This window comes from Chiloscyllium plagiosum, chromosome 26 (assembly GCF_004010195.1).
Source record: "Chiloscyllium plagiosum isolate BGI_BamShark_2017 chromosome 26, ASM401019v2, whole genome shotgun sequence".
NCBI classification, from domain to species: Eukaryota; Metazoa; Chordata; class Chondrichthyes; order Orectolobiformes; family Hemiscylliidae; genus Chiloscyllium; species Chiloscyllium plagiosum.
In genome coordinates, this window is record NC_057735.1 from 19,428,495 (window position 1) to 19,450,103 (window position 21,609).

At 39.2% G+C, this 21,609-nt stretch overlaps 1 protein-coding gene across 2 annotated transcripts in view; it reads right to left on the reverse strand.

The window, feature by feature from the left end:
* LOC122563184 overlaps positions 1-20,477 on the reverse strand; it is a 39,486-nt gene extending 19,009 nt beyond the window's left edge. For both annotated transcript variants that reach the window (XM_043716707.1, XM_043716708.1), the window contains exon 1: positions 20,310-20,477. In XM_043716707.1, the coding sequence (XP_043572642.1) occupies positions 20,310-20,388 (79 nt within the window). In that variant the 5' untranslated portion in view covers positions 20,389-20,477. The remainder of the gene's footprint in view (positions 1-20,309) is intronic.
* Between the last annotated feature and the right edge of the window lie 1,132 nt (positions 20,478-21,609).

Genomic DNA, 21,609 nt, shown 5'->3' on the forward strand with positions numbered 1-21,609 from the left:
GGTGACCTTATTGCAATATTTAAGGTAATGGAAAAGATGTAAGAAATGTGGAGAGTTTTGCAAAAAGGTGCAAGCTGAAACTCATAAAAGACAAATTGTTATTGATATTTCAGGAGATTACTTCATCTCAACAGACAATCTGTGTACTGCAATTTCTGATGTATAATTTTTCGGTTGCTACATTACATTAGGCATTATATATGAGCTACTTCACTTCTTTCTCTCCTCAGGCATCATAGCTTAGGAAAATATTTCTGACCGTAAACCTCCACTGGATTTGTACTCAATCATAGTTGGCAAATTGTAACAATAATTTTGGTATTGCCTTTTTCAGTGCAATTGGCTAATCAACAGATACTCCCATTCTTACAGACTGATTACAGAAGTATTGGAAGAAATGAATGAACCTGTTTGATCAACATGTCATCTTCCATGAAAGCCCTGAAATAGGGCTTTGACTCAACATCTGTGGCCCAGACGTGGGAATGCTACCACTGTTCAATAAGACATCCTCATTTTTATCACGTAAGGCAACATACACAATGTACAGATAGAAATTTCTATCATGTATGGAGATTTAATTGCTTGAGAGCTGTTATAGTCATTAAATGTCCTTTCATAGAACATAGAACAGTACAGCACAGAACAGGCCCTTCAGCCCACAATATTGTGCCGACCACTGATCCTCATGTATGCACCCTCAAATTTCTGTGACCATATGCATGTCCAGTAGTCTCTTAAATGTCCCCAATGACCTTGCTTCCACAACTGCTGCTGGCAACGCATTCCATGCTCTCACAACTCTCTGTGTAAAGAACCCGCCTCTGACATCCCCTCTATACTTTCCTCCAACCAGCTTAAAACTATGACCCCTCGTGTTAGTCATTTCTGCCCTGGGAAATAGTTTCTGGCTAACGACTCTATCTATGCCTCTCATTATCTTGTATACCTCAATTAGGTCCTCTCTCCTCCTCCTTTTCTCCAATGAAAAAAGTCCGAGCTCAGTCAACCTCTCTTCATAAGATAAACCCTCCAGTCCAGGCAGCATCCTGATAAACCTCCTCTGAACCCTCTCCAAAGCATTCACATCTTTCCTATAATAGGGCGACCAGAACTGGACGTAGTGTTCCAAGTGCGGTCTAACCAAGTGCGGTCTAACAAGATTGCACGACTCTTAAACTCAATACCCCTGTTAATGAAAGCCAAAACACCACATGCTTTCTTAATAACCCTGTCCACTTGGATGGCCATTTTACGGGATCTATGTACCTGCACACCAAGATCCCTCTGTTCCTCCACACTGCCAAGAATCCTATCCTTAATCCTGTACTCAGCTTTCAAATTCGACCTTCCAAAATGCATCACCTCGCATTTATCCAGGTTGAACTCCATCTGCCACCTCTCAGCCCATCTCTGCATCCTGTCAATGTCCCGCTGCAGCCTACAACAGCCCTCTATACTGTCAACGACACCTCCAACCTTTGTGTCGTCTGCAAACTTGCTGACCCATCCTTCAATCCCCTCATCCAAGTCATTAATAAAAATTACAAACAGTAGAGGCCCAAGGACAGAACCCTGTGGAACACCACTCACCACAGACTTCCAGGCAGATGTCATTTGAGAATGACATCTACTTGGGATTGCAAGTTTCTGCTATGGGTCTTCAAGTGAGTGAGTCAACCTATGGATCTTAGGGCACATGTGACAGGCTGTCCCATGAGACATTGCGACCTTGTGACAATGCTGCTCCTTTAATAAGGTTATGTTGTCCTTTTTTACAGAGCGTTTGTAAAAGATACAGACTCTTTTGGGTTTGGATAAGTTTTAGGGCCAGTTTGATTATAACTAACAGATAGTGCCTCAGACAAAAGGCTTTCAAGTTGAAAAAAAACACTTGTGCAATGAAAGCAGAGTGGCCAGTGCTCCCAGCTCAGCTATTCTCTGGTTTGGTTTGGTTTGGTTTTAGCACAGCAGTGTTTTTGATGCTGCTGGATTCAAAGAAGCAGGTACAGGCTGATTGTCCTCTCTCTCTGACATCTCTCCTGTGAGGTCCTATGCTTGATTTTGTGCCTTTTGTGCCAAGGGGTGTTTATGGGGATTGTTGTAATATTTGGAACAGCATCATGAAGTTGGGATAATCTGTTGGGTTTTTGGATAATTTAAGTTATTCTTTTCTTTTTTGTTTGTGTTTCATTTGGTAATCTTGTAGATAAATTCTGTTTGTTTAAAACTAAGTGGTTTGACCAGCTGTATCCTTCCTGGAATATCTGTGTTACACCTGCTTAAAACAACTAGCAACATTAGGGTCCAGGCTACTTTCTAGAAATGTTTTGAAGGGGTCTGGATTGGTCCATAACAATCTGGAATGCAGGATTTGCTTCCTTTTGTGCCATCACTTTGCTTCATCATTAAGTCACAACATCGTGAAGTGTGATGAAACTTGATGCACAATTTAGTTCTTCCTAGCCATTCATATTAATCTCAATACACTTTAAGTACAGCTTGAGAGTGTCTTTGAAGTGTTTTCTCTGTTTGCCCATAAGTTGGCCCTTTGAGCTCAAGAAGCAGGACCTGATTGTGGAGACATTTTTTGGCCATCCAGATATATTGTTGAAGCCATTGAGGCTGATTTTTCCAGAAGTTTTGCCAGAATGTTGGTAAAACTGCTTTCAGAAGGACATTAATGTTTCAACAGTTGTCCTATGTAATGCGAGAGTAAATGTTGGAGGCACACTAAATTTCTCTAGTACTTTTATAGTTGCTCATACAGATTCTGTGTCTCACTGCGGTACTCACAGCAGGAATGTGATGAATGACGATTATTGTCTACAGTAGGACTTTTGTTGAAGGCTTCTACATTTTGAGATTTATCTCTCAGGCAGTGAATTCCATGGGATCTGGGATTAACATCTTTTGAGAGCAAGTGATATATAAATATCCCAAGAATATTAGTCTACTGTCAAATGGGTTAGACGTGTGGTATTTTCCCAAATTATCATCCCAAATATAATTTGCCATCTCTACCAGTTGTAGTACTGGATAAGAGTTATGCTACACCACTGTCAGTCCACTTATGTTTTTGCTCTGTCTTGGACTTACCTAGTGATCAGATAGTGGATATACCACGGTAGGATATCTGAAGAGGAGACTATGGCAAAGTGTGAGTTGTGTCAAGTCTTTTGGAGGATTTCTTTGTTTTGATGTCTTGTCAGCACTCTCACTGTGTTTTACCAACCACATTGCATTAACTACCTACCTGCCCCGACTGGATCCCACATCTGATTCCAGCCACATCTCACCACATGCTATTCCCAAACAATTTGTTACTGCTGGGATATCTTGGAATTAAATAGCACCCATGCCAGCTTGAAAAGGCTGTCAAGCACCTGGATAAGCTCACCACAAGAGGGCAAGCTGGTGCCAGGAGGTAGCAAGCTGGAGGAGAGACTACCCGCAGAATCTCCTCTCTATCCCAGCGGTGGTGGGACCTTCCAGCCCACCCTGCTTGTCCTCCTCCACCCCTTGGATCTTCCCAATGAGAAAGTTCAACTTGCTTCCAGTGGGAAGACCCTTCAAACATCTGGGTTGTCCACATACAAGCTCTGAAACTGCCCTCTACAGTTCCTGACATTTGTCCTGGACATGGCAGGCCGAGGGGGATCAATACCTAGTGATCAGATAGTGGATATACCAATGGTTTAATAAGGAATTGGAATCCCTTGTTAAATGGAAGAGGGCGGCCTTTGTAAAATACCCTGGTTAGGGGGCAGGGACCTGGAGCTACTACTAGATGGAATGGTGTAGGGGTCAGACCTCCTCTTTCCCCAGCAGTGGAGAGTGGATGGCATGCAACCGGATAATGCCAGACTAGTCCAAGGCTGGAAATTGGGTTAGAACAGTCTCAAGCATATGGGGAAAACACAAAACTGTAGACAGAAGGTCAATGTCCTTCTCCACTCTGCCAGTATAAGTACTACATAGTCTCTTCGTTATCTAACACTCACTCTGTCTCTGCTGCTTTACCCATCTCTTCACAAAGCCTCATGCCTTACTACTTTGCTGCATCATCTTAGCTAACATACTATTGCCCACCCCAACATCCAACACCACTGATCCTGTATGCCATCTGCACAGCCTACCCACTTGCTACTCACAGGATACCTCCCTACTTAGACCAAAAGTAACAGCTGTCATCTCCCTTCATGTTTGCCTTTCATTCCAGGTGCAAAACTATCTTCAATAGGGTAGAGAGTCAAGACAGTTGGTGGGGTTGCCCTATATTTAGTTCCTCGCCCCTGATGTAGAGAACATCCTGACTCACCTGAGTGCCTTGACTGGCCATTTCCAAGCCTCTGGACTCATACGTGAGGCTGCCCTTTGACTTACTGTTCCAGGACTCCCTCAGTAAAGACTATCCTCCTTTAGTTGACTGAGGCCTACTGACAACTATGACATGCATCGTGTCTCTGTGTCTGTGCAAAATGGGAGAATGAGGTTGAAGTCAAATAAGTCTGGTAGCTATTGATTGAGGGGGAAAAGTGAAGAGGCAAGGCCATACAATGCAAGGCAGAGATGCTTGGAGCATCCAGGTAGGCTCAAGCTGGAGTGAGCACTGTGACAGCGAGCAATAAGGCCAAAGGTGCAGCCTGGTTAAGTCCATGAGCTGGGTTTATAGTTTTAATTGACTGTGTTCTTCATGCAGCATTGCAACAATACTTCCTGGTGCAGCACTGAAGTGCAGAAGTGTACAGTGCAGGATCGGTGATGTACTGTGAGGGTTCTTAGAGGCTGACACATATCAAATGTCTATGTGGCCAGTGCCCATGGAATGTACCCTGCGATATTGGTAGGCAAAAGTGAGGACTGCAGATGCTGGAAACCAGAGTTTAGATCAGAGTGGTGGTGGAAAAGCCCAGCAGGTCAGGCAGCATCCAAGGAGCAGGAAAATTGATGTTTTGGGCAAAAGTCCTTCATCAGGAATAGAGGCAAAGAGCCTCCAGGGTGGAGAGATAACCCTGGAGGCTCCCAGCCTCTATTCCTGACGAAAGGCTTTTGCGCAAAACATCGATTTTCCTACTCCTCGGATGCTGCCTAACCTGCTGGGCTTTTCCAGCACCACTCTGATCTAAACCCTGAGATATTGCTGCTCAGTGTCCAACATGAAGGTTTTTCTGAGCAAGTGGCAAGCTTCATTTGCCAGATACCTGTTCCAACTTGCATCCTACTGCACGTAAGCTGAATGTTAATGAGGTGAATTGGACCATTAATAAGGTGCTTAGCAATCCATATTACCTCTTAATGGGCAACTCGCTGCTGCTTAATGAGAAACTTATCATGTTGCAACTTGTGAAAAGCATAAAAGATCATGTGTGATACCCCTGATGTTGAGATAAGCCTCAGCAGACTTCTTAGGATTCTAACACAAATCCACCTAACCCAGACCTTTAAAAATCCTACAAGACTATGCCCACTGTTCCTGATAACAAGTTTAATTTCATTCATTGTACTAACTGGTTTGGACTAAATTCTCAAATGACAATATTCTTGTCATGAAAGTGGCAAATGACCTAGCAGCAGTGGAGTCCAGCAAATTTCATTAAACTTAGCCATTCCCCAATATAAAGGGCTGAATCTTGTTGTAACAGGGTATTTATGCTATCTTTATATTTATTTATTTTCACCTTTCAGTTGATGCTGTTTTTGCATTGTAACTGAGAGTGTAAGATAATAATGAGTCAATGAGCAAACAGGACATCTGAGAGCTCAGTGAATGGCAAGATCAATAATATATCGCCTTAACCAATGGATATAAAGATTAAGAAAGAAACAGAGAAACAATGGAGAAAGATGACAAAATAGAATCAAATCAAGTCCAGAAAGGAAATTAAAAAAAATAAATAATTGGATTAGGAGTGAGAGAAGAAACAGAATAAGTAAGAAAAACATAAAATTCAAAATGTGACATTGATGAAATCTTTAACAATTGACTGCGTGTAAGAATATAATTGAACATTTTAAGCTGTTCTCTGTCTGGGCCAGAGAAGTTGTTTGACATTGCTTTAGGGGATATTCATATTTTACAATATATTTATGCTGTTAATTATCAGGTTTAACTTTCTGTGGCAAAGTCTGTTAGCCAATGTGCAACTTTATTAATTTCTTAATAATGGTGAGGTTAAGCGTTAGATGTTTTTACACAGCAAACAGCAGAGCAGTGTACATTGGACAGTAATTCTGGAGATTCACAACTCATGACAATCTCTTAATCCCCTGAATTTTCTGGCAGATTTTCACATTAGTAACACATGCATTGTTAACACCCCATTATTTTTCCAGCAAGTTCCTGCTCAATAAATATATTTCTTTCCAGCTTAAAGCAAAACTTTGGTTTCAAAGGCAACTCGGGTTTCTTTCTGCACTTTTGCTGTTACCGTGAAAAATATTGGAACATGTCCCAGCGCAAACTAAGGGAATTAAAGTGGGTCATGGTGCATAACAGAATAAATTACACATCTGGCTTGATCGGTCAAATAATCTTTACTAACTAATTCAGGGCCCTGACTTCAATGGAATGTATAGAGTGTGTCAGCCCTGAAAAGACAGTATACTTGAAGGTAATTGAGAGATCAAGGCCAGGCCCAAACCTAATGGCTGGGTCTCATTTATTTAAATTTTGTTGGACCCAGTTCACTAAATGCTAATTAAGAACAGGCATTTGGTCAGAGTAAGTTGCAGCCAGAGGCCTCTGGGAATGATATTTGGCAGTCAAAGGGGAAGGTGGACTTGGGGAAAAGTTAGTAAGGGGAAATGGAGAGGGAGATGGGGGAACCCAGGGAAGGAAAGGTCCAACTCTCCCTTATGAGGTTTGGGATCGTTCTTGCTCCATCTTGCCTACAAGGAAACCTAAAATAAAATCTAATAATATACCTCTCTCTGCCTGTTCTGATCCAATCCAACTCCCACCTGGTCTGGACATTTGAGGACTATTACTCCTCACTCAAGCACCAATTAAACAGCCTGTGGGTCTTCATGATGTTAATTCACTTCTTTAAAAAGAGGATACTGCTGTTTTCCTAATATGTGACCTGCTCCTCTGCTTAAAAAGAAAAGTTTTAACATGGGCAAAATTATTAGACAGTGGAATCATAGGGGATATGTTGTTGTTCCATGTTTAATAGTAAAGGAAGCTGGGTCATTGATTATTTCCAATCAGCATTAGACAGATTTTGATCGATTTAAGAAGTCAAAGGTTATGAGGGACTAGCAAGGAAGTGGAGTTAGGGATACAATCAAATAAGCCGTGATCTTATTGAATGGGTGAGCAGGCTTGAGAAGCTAATGCCTACTCCTCTTATTTATTATGTTCTTTTTCATCCAGTTTTTAAAATCAAGACCCTAACATTTTCATGGCTCACGACCGGAATCTAACTCCTTGGAAGAAATAATTATAAGTAAATAATAGTTAAAATAGGTAAACGAATTTGCTTGTCAATGCAATAGTATAATAGCAACAGTTTTCATTTCAGATAACTCTTTGATTAAAGGCAAGTTGTCATAGTCCTACTGGACCACAGGGTGCTCGCTCATTAGAGAAAGATGGCTGGTGGCAGTTTGACCTGAGGGTCCTGATGAGAGGCTGCAAAGGAGAGTCTGTCATAGCAATGTCAGCCAGTGTGGGAATTGAACCCTTGTGATTGGCCTCACTCACCAGCTGTCCAGACAACTCAGTTAACCAACCCCCTAAACCTTTGGTTAATCAATGTAACAAAACACATAGCTACTGATCCAAAAGTTAGCGACTGTTGAGGGCCTCAGGATTCTGTTTGAACTATGCATGCTTCTTTTAAGAAAAATATATCATTATATTCCAAACAGGGTTAACATGTTGCAACTGGGATTGAAGAAGCTTCGAAAGAGTGGTTTGATTGTTATGTTTTCCAGCTGCAATCTGGAAAATCTTACCTAATTGCACTGATGTAATGTGTTTAACATGTTTAACAAATGTACTCAGGAAATACTTGGCAAATCTTAATCCATTGATGAGATATAATAAAGTTACAGATGTCCCTGGAATAAATTGTATAGTTCTGCATGAAACAGCTAGCTGGAGAAAATCTAGAGAGAAAATCAGTGTTTCCATTTTATCATTTCAGGTTGATCGGCCTTCTAATATTCAAATGTTAAATTATTGTTATAATAAAGTAACATTTCATTGACTGAGTATCAAATGTTGGTCAAGCAAATATTTCAAGATTGAAATACAGTATATAGTACATTCCTCTCATCTTAACTAATTTTTAAGGTGGGTAGACAAATTTAAAAAAAATACAGTTAAGCATGAAAACCAATCAAATCTATATTAAGCTCATGGGAGAAAGGAAAGTAATGAATAATTAACTTGTACAGAAAAACACAAGGTCCCAGTTTACAACACAATGACACTTTTTCTTCACTGCAGGAAGATTCTTGGACTCTTATTATCAGCAGAAGTAGGTGGATAATTTCAGAAACAAGTCTTAGTTTTCATCTATCAATGTCCCATGCTGTCTTTTCAGGGTTTTGTTTTTAAAGCTTTATCTAGTCAATGGAACAGGTCTGTTACTTCACTACGTAGCAGTAACCTGGCAGAGTTGATCATCACCAGTCCATTGATTGCAATGGAATGTAAACTGGGTAGGTTCCAAATTGACTGGTCTCGTTGCTCTATACTACTACTGCAGCAAGTGACGTTTTCCATTTCCTACACCAGCTTTCTTGTGCCCTCCCAATATGAATGCCTAATGTGTTGTCATTAACGAAAGCTCTAGGCTGTGGAAACTCTGCCATGTCCCCATAGGAACTGGTTGAACAATGGCCAAGTACAAATCGCGTGGAATTGTTAGATAAAACAGCAGAGGAACCTTTCATTCCTTTGGATGAGATTTAAACGTAAACATCAGCATTGAAATGCCAGTTTCTACTTCACTACACATTCAGGCCCCCAGTGGATATAATTCTGGCCTTAGGCTACTTTCCAAGAGGCAATGTTCTTTAATTGCTGATGGTATCTGGTAAATACTTTTTGAAAACTGCAAATAATTAAGAATTTTGCACTACTCTATTTGAAGCATTTTATGAAAAATTGAACAGATCTTACAAGCTGTTTGTGATTTTTTTAAATGACAAATGAAATATAGAAAAAAACAAATGACTCACTCATTGCACTGAGATAAATAAATATCTTTGTATCGTACACGAACTCCAGTGACAAAATTCAATGTGTGCCTTTAAAATAGCTGTGTTCTTTAACAAAATTATTAGAAATGGATTAGGTGATCATTATAAGTATCGAAAAGCTACAATGCATGGTGCATTGTATAAATCAGTGCAGTAGATAAATCAATTGAATTTTCCAATGACATATGAAACTAAATAGAAGTATTTAATTTGAAATTATTCATATTTGATTGCAAGATAAAATATTAAGCTATAAATAAATATATTTCATTAAATCATAGAACAGATACAGCACAGAAAAGCAATTTGAATCCTCAAATCCATGCCTGCTCTCTGCAAGAACAATTCACTTACTCCCATTCCTATGCTGCTTCCCTACAGCCCTGCATTTTTACACGTTATATAATGATTCAATTCTCTTTCAGACAAGAGTGTAACATTTGAAATTCTCCAATATTCTGGCACACTCCCATACCTAAGATGAATTGGAAGATTGTAGCTCATATAATTTCCATTCTTACTTCCCTTGGCATCCTTTGATGCACCAACATTATCAACCTTCAGTGCATACAGATATCAAATGCCTTTGGCAACTTTTGTTTATTCACTTATGGGACATAGGCATCACTGGCTAGCTTGCTTATCCCTAGTTGCTGATGGGAAGATAGTGGTGAGATGACTTCCTAAACTACTGCAGACTACATGCTGTAGGTAGAATCACTATGCCTTGAGGGAGAGAATTTAATCCATCCAATATCTCAATTGCCTTATATGGTCTTTCACTTTGGAAATAGAAATACATAGATGTCGTCTGTGTTTTAGACAGTTTGACCAGTTTATGTTGTAAAGCTGACCCTCTTTTACAAAGATAGGTCTCACAGGTCAGCGTGGATCTCCTTGGGTTGCTGAATGGTTTGCTGCTATAAGTCTTCTCTGTGAGTCTTGGCCAGATCTTCACTACATCCTCACCAAGGAGGTGACATCCACGTGTGTGATCTCATCCGCCCTTGCACTGGGCCTTCCAGGATCTTCTGTGGCCTTTGGCTAATGAGGTCAAGAGCTGGGTTCAAATCATCCAAAGGGATTACAGCAAAACCCTTCACTGTTGCCATGCAGGGAGGTGTGACACGTGTATACTCAGGCAGGCACCATGCTAGAATATCTGATTGACACTTCTCCAATACACAACCCTTGGAATGGTTGTATCTGGTTCCCTTTAAACTTTCCCCTTGGTCTCCACTGTTCGTCATAACCCATAACTGCAGGCTGCTGTTTAATTTAGTTTGGCTGATTTTCTGTTGATTTCTCCGGCTGTGGGACAAATTAGAACGTTCTGTTTTGAGCCCGTTGTCACTTGACGACAAGGGTTAAGTATCAATAAAAAATTTTAAAGTGAGGATAATGTTTATTTTGGTAGATAGAGCTAGTCTAGATAGACCTAAATTCAGCAATTGATTGGCAGGGATACTCATTTTTCACTTCACAATTTGTACTTCAGCTACTCAGGTTTTAGGGAACATCATAATGTTATGAGGGAATTTCAGAAATTTTGCCCAAGAGTTTGGCTACTTGCCAGTGGTAAATTTTCAAGGACAATGTTAGCATGAAATATCTTGGGACATTTTGCTACATTAAAGGTGCTATATAAGTACACCTTATTGTTGTTAACAAGTGCAGACATGTGTTATCAGATATAACTGGTTTGAAGCAAATATACCTTGATGATGTTTCAGCCTGTGTAATGAACATTTACTGTACTTCAGTTGTTTTCACAGGTTTTTCAAGGTATGGTTTCCACACAGTGTTTGTTTACCTGTTAGAATTCTGCCTGAGTTGGAGGGTGAAAAAGTAAACATGATTGATTACTAGGTGACAGAGAGACTTGGCTGACTGCAGGCAAAATAATTATGCCAAAAACAGTTAACGGGAGGTTCCATGTAAAATCATCTGGTGTTTATGAGAGAGGTCAGAAAATGTTAGAAACAAAACTGAAATTACTAGAAAGGATCAGCAGATCTGGCAGCATCTGTGGAAAGAAATCAGAGTTAATGTTTTGGGTCTCAGAACTAATGGTAGCTAGAAAAAGGTATTTACGCAGGTGGTGCGCAGAGCAAGGGGGGGGTAAGGAATAAACAATAGTTGGAGACAGAGTCCAAGGAGTGAGAGAAACAGTTGGACAATAAAAGTGTGGATAACGATCATCCTAGCAGAATGAGTTGCTCCAAATGGGGACTATTAGTGCTAACAATGGGTTGTGAGTAATAGCAGACCATGTGACAACAAGGCCTGTGTGTGTCTGTGTGTGTGTAGGTTGGAGTAAGGACATGGTAGAAGGTGCTTCAAGCTCTAAAATTGTTGAGCTTGATATTGAGTCCAGAAGGCTATAGAGTTCCCAAGCAGAAAGTGAGGGGCTGTTCTTCCAGCTTGCTCTGAGCTTCACTAGAGCACTGCAGCGAGCCTCAGGCAGAGATGTTGGGCAGGGAACAAGATGAAGTGACAGGCAACTGGAAGCTCAGGGTCTTTTTCGTGGACAGAATGTAGGTTTTCTGCCACGTGGTCACCCAGTCTACAGTTTGTTTCCCCAATGTAAAGGAAACCAGGAATGCTGATAGGTTTAAAGTGAGGACGAGTACTGTGGCTGGATTGAATACGGAATCATAGCTGTGGGACAGGGAGCAGGAAGGTTCATTTGGTAATCTGGCTAGTGGGATGGAGCAGATTGGTTGCAGAAAGAATAGATACGAGAAGGCTGATTACAAAGCTGGCATCGAAAGTTTGTTTACACCAGTTGTCAGGTGAAAATGATCTATGTTGAACTACGACCAATGATTTGGCACAGTCAGGACAAAGTGGCAAAGAGCCAAACTGATTTATTTTATTAATGGGGGACAATCAGTTAGAAGCAAAGTACATTTGAAATCCTGAAATTAGAAGTATTCTGATAATATCAGTAAAATGGGTAATCCACAGGTTCCACAAGTACTCCCTCATTAACTTTACAGAGCTGGAAAATTGAAATGGAGATGTAAACTATGCTCTTCAGCCATTGAGTCATTAGCGATGTGATCTGAAGATTGGGAAAGATATCAAGTGTGTTGTTTATATTTCTTACAACTGAAATATGGACAGCGTATTAATCAACGATTTAGACTTGGCACTGTGCTCCTATAAATGACAAGCCTAATTATTTTTTGCATATAGAAATACTGAAGATGCTTTCAGAAGTTATGATGTCCAGGTGGCTTATTTTAAGCTAATATTTTACTTTGTGTGTGCAAGTACGTCCAAGTAATTTGGGAAAGGTAAACAGTGGGTTGTGGAAAATGTTGAAGGCTGGTATGTTTGTATAGTACATCTGCTTTATAAATTACAGATGTAACCAATTATCCAAAATTGAAGACTGCAATTTAGAGGTTTGTGTAATTGTTGTATTTTTGTGCAGCAATCCATCTCTCATCTGTATTCCATATTAATTTGTTCCCATGAACTTCTTTTGCACACTGAATCTACAGCAATAGCTTCATGGTCTGTAGGATTACAACTAGGAAATGGTTGATCACATTATGGGACTTTGATTACATAAAAATGCCGTCACTGACTCTCAAATTATTGAACATTTTTCCTACTTCAAAATGAACTACAACAAGTAACTGAACTTATGAAAAAATTCTGCATCTACAAACTCTGCATTCACATTTTTTTGTGAAATATTCATGTTATCACATGTTAAACAAGAAAAGTAAAATATGGGTGGCACAGTGGCTAATGTTAACACTGCTACCTCACACAACCAGGGACCATGGTTCGATTCCAACTTTGGGTGCCTGTCTGTGTGGAGATGGTACATTCTCCCTGTGTCTGTATGGGCTTCCTCCCACAGTCCACAAACTTGCAGATTAGGTGGATTGTCCATGCTAAATTGTCCCATGGTATCCAAAGATGTGCAGATTAGGTGAGTTAGCCATGGTAAATACAGGGTTACTGGGATGGGTGAAGGACTGGGTCTGGGTGGGATGCTGTTTGTAGGGTCAGTGCAGACTAGATGGGCTGAATGGCCTCTTTCTGCACAGTAGTGATTCCATGCTTAATTGCTATATTTAAAATGTGATCTTCCTATTGAATTTGTATGAGGAAACTGAGGTTTTCTAAAGTACCTTCTTCCAATGTTAGGAAATGGTGACATATTATAAAGTTTGAAGCTCTCTGTTACATGCAATGTCTAGAATTTAGTGAAATCCCTCAAGTTGGCACGTAAAGGGAATAGAGTATGAAACACAGAAATGAATAGTATTTTGGAAAAGAGCTGAGGAAGTAACAGAAGGTGCTTGATGCAAGTTTGCAATGGTGCCCTTGGCTGGACATTACAACACCAAAATACCTAACACCAACCCTCTTGACACTTCCCATCCTTGACTCCAAAAAAAAGACCGCTCCCACTTTGTCAATTTTTCTCCATGGTTATTTAATGGTTCTTGGGGCATTTTGTTTAGAATGAAGCCTTCTGTCCTCATCTGAAAGAGAAGCTGGTCAATAAAGTGTCCAGCAGCACACTTGTCCCAACTGTGTCACCAGGAGCAGTGGCCATTACAACAGTAACATTCTGACCCCACTTTCTAGTCGGTAATTTACACAATTTCATATGAAAATCTTGCACGTATGAATTTTGCAAGTAAAAAGAATTCTTTAGTTTGTGATTGTCTGGTTTGATGACTAATCAGAGAATTCTACAACTCTAAAGAAGTTATATGTACTTTTAATCAATTATTTTGAGATGTTATTGAAAATCTTGGGAGCAGGTAAAACTGAAACTCAGGCCTCCTAAGCCAAAAGTAGGGATACTACCAATACACTAAGTGCCCTAAACTGTAGAATCCATCAGAACAACAAACACCCCTTTCCAGTGTTAACAGTAAATTAAATAACAGAAGATGGTAACAAACCACTGCAGAAGTTATATCATGATCTGTTTGTGTGATGATGGGTCAGATCATATTGAAAAACAATAGTGCCACTTTATTATTGTTACACAATCCAGCTAACAAGTTAAGAAAGGTGTTAGGAACTACAAATTTTCAGAACTTGGCAGTCAATTTATGCCCTTCCAAACTGTTTACTTCTCAGAAGCAATATGCTTCCCTTAGCTCCTCTGTTATTTTTAAAACCTTACTAAAATTGTGCATTAATTGATATTAAGTACTGCACAATGTCAAGCCTGGTAAGTAAAAGTAAATGTTTTAAAACAACATTGTAATTGCTAAGAAAATGCCAATATGTTCTCTAAATCAGAAAGAGAACAACTTAAACTGTGCAGTCTAAATGCTTAATAAAGTAAATTATTGGAAGAGACCTATATGAGTAAAATCTTAACTTCCTTTCCTTATCTAACTTAACGTTGTTTTTTTCCCCCTTTTTCTCTGAGTCTAACAGTTCTTTGGTTCTTTTGATTTCTCCTGCTGTACATGCTTTGAACCTAATTCACACTTCTTCTCCTTCGTTCCTCTTTCTTTCTCAGCCATCACATCTTTTTCGTTGTAGAGACATACTTTCAGTTACAATCATTCTTTGAGCTGAATGGTACAGAAAAGCTTTGTTACTGGAACATGCCATGAAAACCTCATTTCAATAAGATACTGCCAATACTTTGGAAAGGAGGTAATTGTGTTGAAGATTCAGCATTTTAGCAGTAAATATGGCTGTTGTGACATTATAACCTCTTTTAGTGTCAAATCTATACACAAAGGGACAGAAGCATTGGACCAGAACTTTCTGTTGGCCTCTTAAAAAACAAAATCTCTCTAAGGAAACAAACAATTTATATTTGACTGAACGAAATCACTTTGATCATTAGTTATGATGAGGTGGCGGATGCACTTTAAAATCTGGCTGAATTGAGTTTCTACCTATAAATGTGTCATTTAAACCATGATTAATAAGACTAAGAAATTACAGCAGTTAGGTGATGTTTATTCAGATGTAGCCTGTGGTTTCACCCTTGAACCCACATAGGATGATATTGTTCACTCTCACAACACATTTGGCATAGTTAAAGGAAAACATGATCAAATTTGAAAACTTGATTTTTGAACATCTTCTGGCTTTGATATTTGCTCAACGCAGGATTAGGTTTACAGGAAACATATTGCTGATTTCTGTTGAAGCTGTCAATTAAATATGGTGTTTGCTTGAATATCACCACTGGGAGTCAATGGGAGGATATTAAAAAGACACCGCTAATTTTGGGCAGATGTCCGTGTCAATGCTCTGGTGTTGAGAGAGATTCAGAACCAATTAGCTCTCCAGTGTGTGTAAATATTTTGGGCAATTCTAAATGCCCACTCCCTTGACCTCAGCAAGGCAGGCTGGGAAGTAGAGCTAAAATCATGCGCAAAGTTTGATACTTATTTTCTTGTCATTTCCCTCTTTCCCATTAGCATTGATTCATTGACAGTGATTGATATATCTTACCTCAAAGAGATAGCCATAGTACAGTGCATGTGAACCTGCACAGCAGATGTTGGCCCAACGTGTAACATTTCAACTGCTGTCAATCCAATTCTCCCATAATATCCACCAGTATGCATTTTCAGCATGATTCATTGTGACCAAGAATCTGAGAATCCCTACTGTGTGGAAGCAGGCCATTCAGTCCATCAAGTCCATACCAACTCTCAGCTGAGCATACCACCCAGACCTACCCTCCTACCCTGTCCCTGTAACTCTGCATCTCCTGTGGCCAATCCACCTAATCTGCACATCTTCGAATTGTGGGAGGAAATTAGAGCACTCGGAGCAGACTCAAACAGATATATGGAGAATATGCAAACTTCACATGATCACTTGAGATTGGAATCGAACCTGGGTCCCTTGTACTGTGAGGCAGCAGTGCTGACACATGAGCCACTGATTAGAGCAGCCCTAATCAACACCACCTCACTCAGCAATACTGAGGTCAATTGTGAAACTATAGATGCTGCTCTGATTTCATGCAATTAACACACAGGGAACAGAGGTTGGCTGCATGAACCAATTCCATACAGTGCTGCAATTAGGTCAGCTCAGCTATTGATTACAGCTGTACAAAATGTGAACATGTGGTGTCATGCATGGGCATAAGAGAGTGCAGGACCATTTCATGCTGATGTTATTGCATTTATTATTACAGAGAGATGAGACTCATCAATCTGAGCTGAATTCTCCAAGGGAGACGGTATTAAAAATCACACAAAATCAGGTTTTAGTCCAACAGGTTTATTTGGTAGCTCTAGCTTTCAAAGCACTGCTTCTTCATCAGGTGGTTGTGGAGCAGTGCTTCAAAAGCTAGTGCCTCCAAATAAATCTGTTGGACTATAACCTGGTGTTATGAGATTTTTAACATTGTCCATCCCAGTCCAACACCGGCACCTCCAACCCATGGAGACAAGCATTTTATCTCCTTGAATCATCTAGTTCTCTATTTACCTTAAGTGCTTCAGTTGCACATGGCTGCTAAATTCCAAATGTCCTCTGCCTAACAGTTGATATGTCAGGCAAGTGCCTTTTCAATATCAATAAAATGAAAAATGATTAATCAATTGTGCTCTTATAAATATACAAAATAAAACTATTACATTTTAGAATAAAGGGGTCCTGTATCATATTTCTCTGTTACAAAGCTACAACATTGAATGCATCGCAAAGACTATATCTTAAACAGAACGCAGTAATCTCTGAACATTCTGCATGATCCCATATTTGTACAGAACTCACTGTACAAATAAATTAATGCAGGTTCAAAATACCTGTAAAATCTGACTTTCTGATAGGCTCTCAGATGGGTGACAACACGTATTTCCTAAATATTTAACATAGTATAAAGTTTCAACTAGAAAATAGGTGTGAAAATTTCAGACACAAGTCACTGATGTGATTAGATATACTGGCAAAGGAAGCAATGTTGTGCAGTTTATAATATTGAAGCAACATCATTAATCTGGCAAACATTGGAATGATATTCTTCTTCAAACTGTGTGTAAAACTGGAAGATGGTATAGCACCGGACAAGTCATGGAACAAATTTTCACCACCAACAGTCAGCATCTGCTACACTGATCATGGATCTTCTGACCATTAACAGGAGTTCAAAGTTGCATTTCCTTAAAGTATTTGTAAATAGTTTCCAGGAGTTTGTGAAGGCTTCATTTAATTGTAAAGTCATAGCCATTCAGCACAAAGAGAAGTAATCTGGCCCAATGTTCCTGCCTTGGCTCTGTCAAAGAGCTCTCTAATTAGACCCACTCTCTATTCTTTTCTGGTCACCCTGTAAATGTTTCCTTTTCAGAATTGCTATTGAATTTGATTTCAGGCAGTGCATTCTAGATCATAACCATTCATTGTGTAAAATAAATTCTTGTCATCTCCCCTCTGATTCCCTCACCATTATCACAAAATGTTGTTACCTTTACACTACTTGAATGTAGTTTCCTGTAAAGCTGAGCCTTTTTGGAAATTGTACTGCATTTGGATTTGAGCCATGACTACTTGGAGAAAAAGTATCAAGAACTTGCCATGAGCAGCATAGCAACACCACTACTCATCAGGAGCTGAATCAAAAATTATATGGATTTTATTTGGCAACTTAAAGAACTGACAATCACAAGCTGTGGTTTGAGAATAATAGTCCATTGGTTTACTCCTTGAGCTCCTCAAAGAAATGAAGAATATAATTCAACACAGATCAATCAAACCATTGAACACTACATCCACCTTGTGGACATACATCTGGGTGGCATGGTAGCTCAGTGATTAGCACTGCTGCCACACAGTGCCAGGGACTCGGGTTCGATTCCAGACTCAGGCAACTGTCTATGTAGACTTTGCTCATTCTCCCTGTGTCAGTGTGGGTTTCCTCCAGGTGCTCCGGTTTCCACCCGTAGTCCAAAGATGTGCAGGTCAAGTGGATTGGCCATACTAAATTGCCCATGGTGTTTAGGGGTGTGTGTCTTAGTAAGGGGTAAATATAGGGTAGAGGAATGGGTCTGGGTGGGTTACTCTTCGGACTTGTTGGGCCAAAGGGCCTGTTTCCACACTGTAGGGATTTGATTTTCTATATTCCATTTTTTCCCTGAGGAAACTTTAGGGCTTGGTGGTTATAAGAGTATGTAATCTTAAGCTGGAGCATCAATACAATTGGCTAGACTGAATTTCAGAATATTGTTGGCAACATGCAGTTCAATTCAATTCCAACTGAGATATACTTGGATCCTGCCTCTTCACTGTTTCCAGTGAATCATGACATAATCAGATAATTGAGATACTATGAAGATGACTTTTATATCCAGAACAGGGTGCTTTACAATGATTGGGTTGTCAAACATTTGAAACCCTAAATTTACTCTGTTCCAACTTCTGCTCAGAAGAATCTCTTGACACTGGCTGCCTGTTATGTTCGGGCTCAAGCCAATGTTCATCAGTTGAGGAAGGGCCAACCTGTGATGAACTGTCTAATTGAGGTTCTTTAGGTTTTGAGTAGATCAAAGATTTCATGGCCATGGACGTTCATGACCAAATAAACTTTCAGAGCAGATTTTTGAAACAAATACTTTTTATGAATGACCTGCCTGCTCATTTCACTAATGAAACCTGGAAGATTGTGTGGTGGGCTAGTTACCTATTATCATAGATTGGAATGCTTCCCATTCAGTTCCAAATATGCAAAGAAGTTGGTACAGTACTGTGGTTCCTGCTGTAGAGACAGCTGAATGTCTCTCAGTGCTTTGTTTGGCATGATCTGCTAATTTATCATGTTAAATCAACTAAGATTTGGCTCCGCCAATGATTCCCCAGGACTCTCAACAACTGGAGTATGACACTGCGGGGAGAGATTGTACATTTATATTGGGAAAGCAGAAACTCTGCTTGTTTGGATTTCTCAGTTGGAAGGTTTAGAGAGTCCACTACCTCGTCACAAGCCTAAGTGACTAACAAAAAATAATTAGCTAAGACTCAGGCAATAATAAATTCAAACTATGCTTATATATTAGTGCTTGCAAATTATTTTGGCCCAAGGGGAGCCAAAAATCACCTTGCACCTCCTCCAGACCAAAATCTGCCATATCTCAATATCATAATTTCAAGTTTAAAGCCCCAGTAAAATATGCCTCATTAAAATATGCCTAAGTTTGGCTGTTCTTGTTGAGGGTGGAGCTGAGGGCATAAGAGAATTTTGTTTTATTTCCACTCAGTTGAAAACAGCAATTCTTAATTATTCACACATGAGAACTGAAATAAAGATTCCACTGACAGTTTCCTAAGTATCACACTTGCAATTGTCCATTCATTCATTTGTCCATTCATTCAGCAATTTTCCTCAGTATTTGCTATTTATCCACATCCACCATCTCCTCTATCATAACACATTCTTTTTACCATAATTAATCTTTTTTTAGATTTTCGCTGTTATCTAAATCTTGCAATTTGTTTTCTTGTCTTTTGTACGCATTCTTGCATACTAACAAGGCTTTGTGATCAACGATATAGTTGAGTGTAACAATTTAACTTATTAATATCTTCAGAAATAATTTTTATCACTTTGTCACAATACCTGCTAGAAAAGTATTACAGTTGAAGTGGTCAGTGTTGTTTTGGTTTCTTGAAATAGTTTTAAAAGGATAGAGCAATTGACAGAAATATGGGAATATATAAACGTTTCATATAATTTCAGCATGAAGTTTGTATTAATTATCATCAATATTCTAGATTACTATGTTTAAAAGGTGTACAAATTTTAGGGCAGAAATCTTATCAGTAACTCTGCTTAAAGTTTGCTGTAAAAGTGGCAATTTCAATACATTAATTCTCTTAATGATCAAATTTATTTTAATTAAATTATGAATACAATAGACTTTCTTATAAGAAAGATTTCTTATAGATTTTCAAAAATCTACCATTTGCCTTTCTCCCCTTTCTAAAATAAATTTTTATATTTAGAAGGAAGGAAATACTTGAGAAATATATTTTTAAAAAGTATAATCCATATCATATTTGAGAATTAATACAACATATTTTCATTTCCTCAGAAGCAACTGAATAACAATTATTTCCATACTTTTACTTACCAATCAAATACAACACACACAATATTAGGGAGAACTGCTGTCCTTTTGAAATGTTAATCAAATTCCATGTGATAGACATTTTAGTTTAAAAGCTAAATTCTTGTTGTAGATTCTTGTGGATTACACTGTAAATTCAATGCTCAGTATTACACAGTCTGCTTTGGTGTGGTCTCGTTGAGAATGGGCATTATATACTGAATTATTGACAGACCCCTCCCATTCTCTCCACCTCCTTTTAATGACAAATGCATTCAGGAACTGGGACACATAAAGGGGGCCTCCAAATCTGCTGTGCCGTAAGTAAGGGGAAATATTTGTAACTGCTAAGTGGAAAGCTGCAAAAGCAGAAGGAAACAATAGAAAAATAAAGAAACATTAGGTTTTGAAGCCTTTTTCTGTGTTATACATCCCTTCCTGAAGCACATTTTCCTTTGGATTCTGGCTCATTTCCTTTGGGATATGAATAGCACAGTGTGCTTCAATTAAATGTGTGCCTGTTAACCCTTACTCTGCTAAGTTAGTTATAACCTTGAACTCTTGAAACAGCTATGAACAGTGCCTTCATATATTTGGATTTTAGCTATCAAGTTCAACGTCATGGCATTGAACTTTTATGAATTTCTGAATTTGAAAAAAAACTTTTACAAAGGATTTTTCATGATGTATTAGTAATAACATTAACAAATGATGATACTAAGCTGGGTGGCAGGATGAAATGTGAGGAGGATGTTAAGAGATTACAGGGTGACCTGGACAGGTTAGGTGAGTGGTCAGATGCATGGCTGATGCAGTTTAATGTGGATAAATGTATGGTTATCCACTTTGGTGGCAAGAACAGGAAGGCAGATTACTACCTAAATGGAATCAATTTAGGTAAAGGGGCAATACAAAGAGATCTTGGTGTTCTTGTACAACAGTCAATGAAGATAAGCATGCAGGTACAGTAGATAATGAAGAAGGCTAATAGCATGCTGGCCTTCATAACAAGAGGGATTGAGTATAGAAGCAAAGAGGTTCTTCTGCAGCTGTACAGGGCTCTGGTGAGACCAGACCTGGAGCATTGTGTGCAGTTCTGGTCTCCAAAGTTGAGGAAAGACATTCTAGCTATTGAGGGAGTGCAGCGTAGGTTCACGAGGTCAATTCCTGGAATGGTGGGACTACCTTACGCTGAAAGACTGGAGCAACTGGGCTTGTATACCCTTGTGTTTAGAAGACTGAGAGGGGATCTGATTGAGACATATAAGATTATTAAAGGATTGGACACTATGGAGGCAGGAATCTTGTTTCCGCTGATGGGTGA